At 35.9% G+C, this 8,796-nt stretch overlaps 1 protein-coding gene across 1 annotated transcript; it reads left to right on the top strand.

The window, feature by feature from the left end:
- Positions 1-6,721: 6,721 nt before the first annotated feature.
- On the top strand, positions 6,722-8,425 carry LOC108998778 (aldehyde oxidase GLOX). Its single transcript, XM_018975480.2, has one exon. The coding sequence runs from the start codon at positions 6,722-6,724 to the stop codon at positions 8,423-8,425; it is 1,704 nt and encodes a 567-aa protein (XP_018831025.2).
- The last annotated feature ends 371 nt before the right edge of the window (positions 8,426-8,796 follow it).

The following is an 8,796-nucleotide window of genomic DNA, read 5'->3' on the forward strand; positions in this document are numbered from 1 at the left end:
ATGTAGCCTAACAGTGAACATACGATTTATATTCTAAATTATTTTATTTTCAATATTTCTATGATTTAGTGTTTATTCATTGTTCTTAACGCTTGCAATTTTTTAACTATTATTCGATCTATTAAATCACAGTGAGACCGAGATATGATTTGTGACTAAAACTCTAGGATTCTAGGATTAAACATTATTAGTTGAGCGAAAGTAGAGATATTTTATCGCGATTAGTGTAGTTTTCAAAAAAAATCTAAAGAACTTAATGAGTCTTCAATTAATTAAATTCACATAGAGATATGGAGTTATTAGTTGGAAATATTTTTGGTATTATTCGAGAGAAAATATTGAATAGTTAAGAAATTTTATCATCAATTTGAAATAATTGAAATTCTATGACAAAGAAGAATAAATTGTGTAAGATTTGTTAAGTGAAATCAAACATTCTAGATTTATTCTTATTATTTTTAAAAATCTTAATTTTAATGCTTTTATCTTCAATTTAATTTAGATAATTCATTCTCCAAATTTTAATTTTCTAAATAATAATTAATTTAATCAATTTTAATACTCAATAATATAATTATTAATGTGAATTCGATATCATTTTTTTTAAAACAATTTATTATTTGTTACGATTACGTAAAGATTTATTTTTAGCACAACTCCTCCTTCCCTATGAATCCGGAACAACCGCAGTTCAAACAGTGGAAGAAGAGATGAAGACTAGGGACTACTTCTTAACCCTAGTGAGAGACTACAAAAAGCCCAAGAGAAAATGAAACATGATGCTGATCGAAAGAGAACAAAGAGATAATTTATCATTGGAGACCGGGTTTATTTGAGGTTGTGTTCGTATCGGTAGATGATGGTGGTGCTCCAGTGGAACAAGAAACTATCACCAAAATACTATTAGCCCTTCCAGGTGATACAAAGAATCTATAAGGTTGCATATAAACTAGATCTACCCGAAAGCTCTAAGATTTACCACATATTCCACGTCTCCTGTCTTAGGAAGAAGCTTGGAGCACAGGTGGAACCAAGCCTAACCCTTCCATTCATCATGGAGGATGGGACCCTCTCTTCTGAACCAGAGTCGGTGCTAGCTCGTCGATTGAAGAAAAAGAGGAATCGAGCGGGAGCCAAGCTACTAATCCAATGGGAGGAATCTATTGCCGATGACATGATGTGGGTGGATTTTGAGAGTTCCAGCAGAAGTTTCCAGACCTTGAGGGCAAAGAAATCTAAAGAGGGGCAAGGAATTTTGAGGAGTCCCTTCGGGTAGGTTTGGAATTTAAAATCATCTCAATTCATTTTAATTAATCATTATAATTTTTTTAAATATTAATATAAAATATAATAAATAATTTATTTTTTTTAAATTTTAAAATATTAATAATATTAAAAAATAATATTTTAATAATATTTTATCATTTCAATTTAATTTAATTAAAATTTATTAATTTGTGGAGGGTAATATTGTCCATTTTAGTTTTGATATTCGGCTGTTATCATTTTGGGCTGTAGTTACCGGTTGAACGGGTCTTGGGCCGTTCGGGCACGTGGGTCTAGTTAAAGGGCAGTTATTAGCCCATTTAGTTCATGTTTTTGGTTTGTTTAGCTTAAAAGTAATCTTACGTCTCTGTTTAGTACTGTACTGGTACATGAAATGAAATACAACATTTTTGCCCAGAAATTTGTTGGATTTGCTCCTTTGGAGTCCCACATCGGTGGGTGAAAAGTAAGGAGCAGGCCTTAAGGCCTATAAATAAGAGGGCCTAGCCTCTTAGTTAAGTACACCAAATCATAAACTTATTTAGTAACTTGTGACTCTAATAAAATTCCTCTATTAGTCTTTTCTTGTAAAAAGAAAATAGGTGAGAGTTAAAGTTTTGCTAGTGGGGAAGCTTTGTGGGTGTCATTTGCAGTGAGGAGAAAAATTGTGTGATTGTAATAATTTTTCACATAGTGTATTTTCTTCTCTGGGTCTGGTGGTTTTTTCTCCTATTTTGAGAGTTTCCACGTAAATTCTTGTGTTGTTATTATTTCTCTGTTTTTCTTCATATTTCACCAAAGGTGGATCCTAAGGGGTGAATTTAGGAAGTCCAAATTCCTAACAAGTGGTATCAGAGCCACTAGGTTCTTTTTGGTGGGTGGAGCTTTGGTGTGGTAGTGTGGATACGTACAGTCTAAGGAGGTTCTGTCTAGGAGATTGGTATTTAAGTGGTCCAGTGTGACCCTCCAATCTTTCCTGGGAACCTTGAAGTTCTGTCTAGAAAAGAATAATCTTTCTTGGGAACTTACTTAGTGAGTACCATTCATTTCTACGGTAAAATTCATCGAGGCAATGTCAGAAAGTAAGGTTTCAAATTCTATCAGATATGAGGTGGAGAAATTTGATGGGAGAATCAATTTTGGCTTGTGGCAAGTTCAAGTCAAGGATGTTTTGATTCAATCAGGATTACACAAGGCATTGAAAGGCAGACCAACCCCTGAAGTCAGCAGTGATACTAGCGTGACTGATGAAACAAAGAGCAGATCTGTAATGAGCGATGAAGATTGGGAAGATCTGGATTTGAGAGCAGCAAGTGCGATACGTCTGTGCTTGGCCAAGAATGTTCTTGCAAATATACATGGAATATCTACGGCAAAGGAACTCTGGGAAAAGCTAGAAGAGTTGTATCAGACAAAGGGCGTCTCAAATCGGGTGTACCTAAAGGAGCAGTTTCATACACTGCATATGAGTGAAGGTACGACTATTTCAGATCATTTAAGTGTTCTCAATGGTATTGTCTCTGAGCTAGAATCTATTGGAGTTAAAATTGATGATGAGGATCAAGCCTTGAGGCTCATCTGGTCTCTTCCATCTTCCTATGAGCATATGAAGCCTATTTTGATACATGGGAAGGAGAAAATAATTTTTTCAGATATTACCAGTAAACTCTTTTCTGAAGAGAGAAGACTAGGTGGTGGAAGAAATGGTCCACCTGTAAACTTAGCATTGGTAGTAGCTGGTAATGGGAAGAAGAAGAACTCCATGAAGATGAAAGTAGTCTGCTGGGGGTGTGGACAATCTGGGCACGTCAAGAAAAATTGTCCAAGAGCAGGAACAGGTTCGGCAAGTGGCTCCAAGTCAGTAAATGGAGATACTGATAATGAAACTAACGTTGTGTCCCTCTCCATGGAAGACGATGTCTGTTAAAGGGACATGTACATCCTCATGGCATGCCATTAATTCCCAAAGTTGTCATGATAGAGGATGTGTTAATGTTAGCTGGTCCACAAATTTGCACACAAGCATTGGTTTGGCATTAATGTAGGGTGTGTGGTGGAAATTTATGTCGATGGCAGATGAACTTCCAGAAAAGCCAAACGTGGAAGTTGCACCATAATTTTTCAGTAAGGTTATTTTCGACATGTGCCGAAATTGAAATGCTTGAAATTGGTTTATTCTGAGTGGGTATGCTTTTATGGTGGAGCATGATAGCAGAAGCTATAAAGATCTTCATTGCGGTGGAGCGTGGCTGTGGGATCAGCCAAAGTCGCAAGGTGGAGATTGTTGGGTTTGCTCCTTTGGAGTCCCACATCGGTGGGTGAAAAGTAAGGAGCAGGCCTTAAGGCCTATAAATAAGAGGGCCTAGCCTCTTAGTTAAGTACACCAAATCATAAGCTTATTTAGTAACTTGTGACTCTAGTAAAATTCCTCTATTAGTCTTTTCTTGTAAAAAGAAAATAGGTGAGAGTTAAAGTTTTGCTAGTGGGGAAGCTTTGTGGGTGTCATTTGCAGTGAGGAGAAAAATTGTGTGATTGTAATAATTTTTCACATAGTGTATTTTCTTCTCTGGGTCTGGTGGTTTTTTCTCCTATTTTGAGAGTTTCCGCGTAAATTCTTGTGTTGTTATTATTTCTCTGTTTTTCTTCATATTTCACCAAAGGTGGATCCTAAGGGGTGAATTTAGGAAGTCCAAATTCCTAACAAAATTTGAATTAATGTTGGAGGAGTTCTGGCTCCTCGAATTTTCAGTAAATTTTCTATCTTTCTTTATTACTACGATCATAACACGTAGGCGGTGCTGGCTAAAAGCATCCACATCTCATGCCCCAAAGCATCACTTTCTCTATAATTTGATATTTACTTTAAGATTTTAATCAAAATGTTCTCTACATCCCAATTTTCATTTTAGAGAAAATATTTAGAAAATAAACAGTAATTCTTTAAATATAGAGAATCACTATTCATCTTCTAAATTATTTTTTATCAATATTTTATTCTCATTTACACTTTTTCTCATATTCATATTTGTTATAGGTTTAAATAATAATTTAAAAAATAATTTAATTAATTACAAAAATATAAAAAAAATTAATTTTAAAAATATTATCATATCCCAAAAAAAAAATTTTAATTTTTGTTTAAAATATTCACTAGAATAATAGTTCAAAATATAAGAAAAAATATTGAAGAGTTAAGTTTGTAAATGGAAGTTAGAGAAAAAAGTAATAAAAAAATAATAGAGAAATATTATTTTAATAGAATAGAGAAATTATAAGAAATGAGATGTAAGAAATTTTTGAAATATGAGTAAAATTTAAGAAAGAATTTTAAAAAATATACTTTTTAGCTAAATTATAAAAAAAATTATGAAAAATGAATTGTGAATGCTCTAACGGAATTATAAAAAAGCAGCAGCAAGGATAGAAGATGAAGCAAACAGTGAAACGGTTTGGGACTTTTCGTTTCATACAATGGGACAAACCTAAATGAAACGGTGGTGTAAAAGTCACTTGCTTTTTTTGTTTTTTTTTTTTTTCAGACATACGGGCTTTATGAAACCTTGGGCTTGGGATTTTACTCTATGACTTGAGCCTTTAACCAACCAGCACTATCTTTTCAAACTTGAATGACTTGGGCTTTTACTTTAAGTATATTTTCTTTTATTTAATTGAAGACACATAAATTCATTTAAAATATATTATATTAGTTAGTATGATGGAGAATAAAGTTTTAAATAAAAAATCGCATTATTTTCTAAGAAAAAAGGAAACATCGTAATTCCTACGGAAGTTTAAGAAGTGTGGAAGTTCAACGGGTTAACTAAAATTTTTTGGGAGAGGGTGTCATAAACTTAGCATATATCCTTTTCTTTTTTTTTTTAACAAAATAGTTTATAGCAAACATATATATCTTCAATATATTGATCATAAGAGAAGAAACAGCTAGCGTGTATGTGTATAAAGATATCTAAATTAATCTTAAATTATCGTTACAAGAAAATTATTTATTTACTGTCAGTTATTTTCTGTCAAAATAAATTTATTCTCGTCGTAAATAATTATTTCATCTTAAATAACTCGTTATAAATATTTATTTTTCTTAGAGCACTCTCAATAACTCTTGTAAAATATATTTTTTTAAAAATATAAATAAATTTGTTTAAAAAGGACCTACAATAAATGTTGTATTTCATCTTCAATTTTTATTTTACTACAATACTCATCCTGTTACATCTAGAGGATACTATTCACATATGTAAAATATTTTTAATTCGTTTCTCTTTCCTCCCCACTGCTGAACTTTAGAGAAATTTCATTTAGCCCCTGTTTTCTTGTTTGGCGCGAGCTTTTCCTTGTGCTGTCGTTGTGCCTGCGTACGCAAAGTTCATCTGGGTTTGCTCTTTTTGGATGTTCCTGCTTCTAGTAAATAATCTCATCTTAATTTATTATTATAATTTTTTTAAATTTTAATACAAAATATAATAAATAATTTAATTTTTTCAAATTTTAAAATAATAATATTATTAAAAAATAATATTTTAATAATATTTTATCATCTCAACTCAATTCAACATCTAAACGTAATAGTTTTCTTTCTCTCTCTCTCTTTTTTTTTTTTTTTTTTCTGGGTTCTGTGATTAGAATAAATTCGTATATATTTGCTTTGCTAGTCTTACCGTTTACTTAGGCTTTGTTCCGTTGCTGAGAAACTCTTGAAGAATTTCACTTACTTGGGTGGAGACAAAAAAGAAGACGAGTGTTCTTTTTATTAAAACTATTTTCAGAGTCCAATACCACTGATGATTTTTGTTACATATCAGTTTTCGGGTGATGAAATTGAATTGAAGATGATGAAATATTGTAAATATTAAAAGATATGAGAAGATTGAGAAAATATTTAAAATAAATAAAAAAAATATTTAAATAATATAAAGAAAAAATAGATAAGTTGATGTATGATATATTGTAACAGTCAATATATAAAATAAAAAAATAAATTTTAAATATATATTTTAAAATTTTGGAAGTGCTCTAAGTGCATGAAAAAAGTGGAGAAAATCGTTGCGGTGAAAATTAGATAGCAACATGTTGTCATGTACACGTAGTACTGATGATCATATAAGGCAAAATTGCATGCCCACGAGACATTGTAAACCCGAGCACGCAACGTATAATTAACCCAAAATTTTCCTTCCATAAGTAAATACTTACCGACTTAAGATCAGTAATTATCTTGTAAATATGATTTTTCATAAAAATAAAAATAAGAATATCACGTAGCTAGCTAGCTAGGATCGTAGCTGCTTCCTCCCACTGAATGCTTCCGAACCCTTTATTTTTAGTCTCAGACAATCTGCATGCGTAAATCCTTTATTTATAAGATCAGTCTTTCACAGCAAATTATAATTACCTGGCTAATACGTACCAGGCAACAAGAACTCAAGAAACACCCACCATGGCCTCCAAGAACCCTTCTTTATTGATCTTGTTTCCAATATTCTCTTTGCTTATTGGTTTGTCTCTGTATTCAGTTCGTTCTTCGTCGGACGTTGAGATTCTGAAGCCGTCTCCTGCATGGATGGGTGGAAAGTGGATCCTACTCCACTCCAGCATTGGTGTTTCGGCCATGCACATGCAGCTCTTGAAGAACGACAAGGTCATCATCTTTGACCGCATGGACACGGGCCCCTCCAACCTCTCTCTTCCCATAGGCGAGTCATGCGTTCTTAAACCCAAAAAGCCCGCAGACTGCACCGCGCACTCTCTATTGTACGACTTAGTTTCCGGCACTGTCCGTCCCCTCCTCGTCAAGACAGATACGTGGTGCTCCTCCGGCGCCGTTTTCCCTGACGGCACTTTAATCCAAACCGGCGGGTACCATGACGGGGATCGCGTGGTCCGCAAGTTTACCCCCTGCGATGACGAGACCTGCGAGTGGAAAGAGCTTCGGTGGGGCCTTGAAAACCGCCGGTGGTACGCGACCAACCAAATACTACCCGACGGCCGCGTCATAATCATGGGAGGCCGGCAAGTTTACACTTACGAGTTCTTCCCAAAGAGCTCGGTAAAAGGCAACTCGTCGTCGAGTTATTACATGAACTTCTTGAGGGAGACGATGGACCGTTATGCCGACGAGAACAATCTTTATCCGTTTTTGCATCTCATGCCGGATGGGAATCTTTTCGTTTTCGCTAACAAGAGGTCTATCTTGTTCGATTATAAACGTAACCGGGTGGTGAAAGAGTTCCCGGTTATACCTGGCAAGTTCAAGAGAAACTATCCAAGTACGGGGTCGTCGGTGTTGCTTCCTTTGAGGCTGAATGGAACAGACTTTCCCGAAGCGGAGGTGATGGTATGCGGAGGAGCACCGGAGGGTGCGTTCAACATGTCAGATACGTTTCATGTATTCGTATCGGCGTCCAATACCTGCGGAAGGCTGAGAGTGACGGACCCGAAGCCCCAGTGGGTGATGGAGGAGATGCCAATGCCTCGGATCATGTCGGACATGATACTGTTACCTACTGGCGACGTGATCCTGATAAACGGCGCAATGAACGGAACGGCAGGCTGGGAAGATGCCACGAACCCGGTTTACCACCCGGTTCTTTACAGGCCCAACGATCCCCGCCCGGAACGTAGATTCGTGGTGCTCAACCCGTCGATGATTCCCAGGATGTACCACTCGACGGCAATTCTATTACCGGAGGGCAGTATATTAGTGGGTGGGAGTAACCCTCACCAGAAGTACAACTTCACGGCGCGTCCTTTCCCAACAGAGTTGAGTCTGGAGGCATATCGCCCGTATTACATGTATCCACGGTTCTCTCTACAGCGCCCTTCGATCCTAACGGTGGAGTCCCAGGACATGAGCATATCGTACGGGCAGACTTTTTGGGCCACATTCGTGTTGAACATGTACCAGCCGGAACGGGGGATCTCGGTGGCGCTCATAGCGCCGTCGTTTACCACTCACTCGGTCGCCATGAACCAGAGAATGGTGGTCTTGGAGGTGACTGTACTGGAGCAGCTGTCCATATTTACTTATAAGATTTCGGTCAATGGGCCCCCCACAGCCACGGTGGCCCCACCTGGGTACTATATGTTCTTCGTCGTCCACGCTGGAATCCCGAGCCACGCTGTCTGGGTGAAGGTTCAGTGAAAATATCGTTCACTAGATCATGATGACGCATGCAATTGTAATTTAGATCATGTAGATTACGTATTGGAAGCTCAAGTTAGGCCATTTATCTTGATGTTAATAATAAAATAATAAAAACCATTTATGATGACTAGTTATAGGAGCTTGATCATTTGCATGAAATACTAGATTAATTATCCTTGCTAGTATAGTGCTATATACGATTGTAATATGCTCTGTTTTCGCTTTTATCCCTGCTTTTACCATAATATTACTTGATGACGCGTGATAATTATTAGGAGTATTAATAATTTACTAGTACTGATCCGATAGTTTGCTAAAGATTATATATATATATAGTAATGTTATATAATATATTATATAATAAGATG

This window comes from Juglans regia, chromosome 13 (genome assembly GCF_001411555.2).
Source record: "Juglans regia cultivar Chandler chromosome 13, Walnut 2.0, whole genome shotgun sequence".
NCBI lineage: Eukaryota > Viridiplantae > Streptophyta > Magnoliopsida > Fagales > Juglandaceae > Juglans > Juglans regia.

Excerpts from the sequence above, each read along its gene's own strand:
- LOC108998778 (XM_018975480.2), top strand. The coding sequence starts at position 6,722 with ATGGCCTCCAAGAACCCTTCTTTATTGATCTTGTTTCCAATATTCTCT.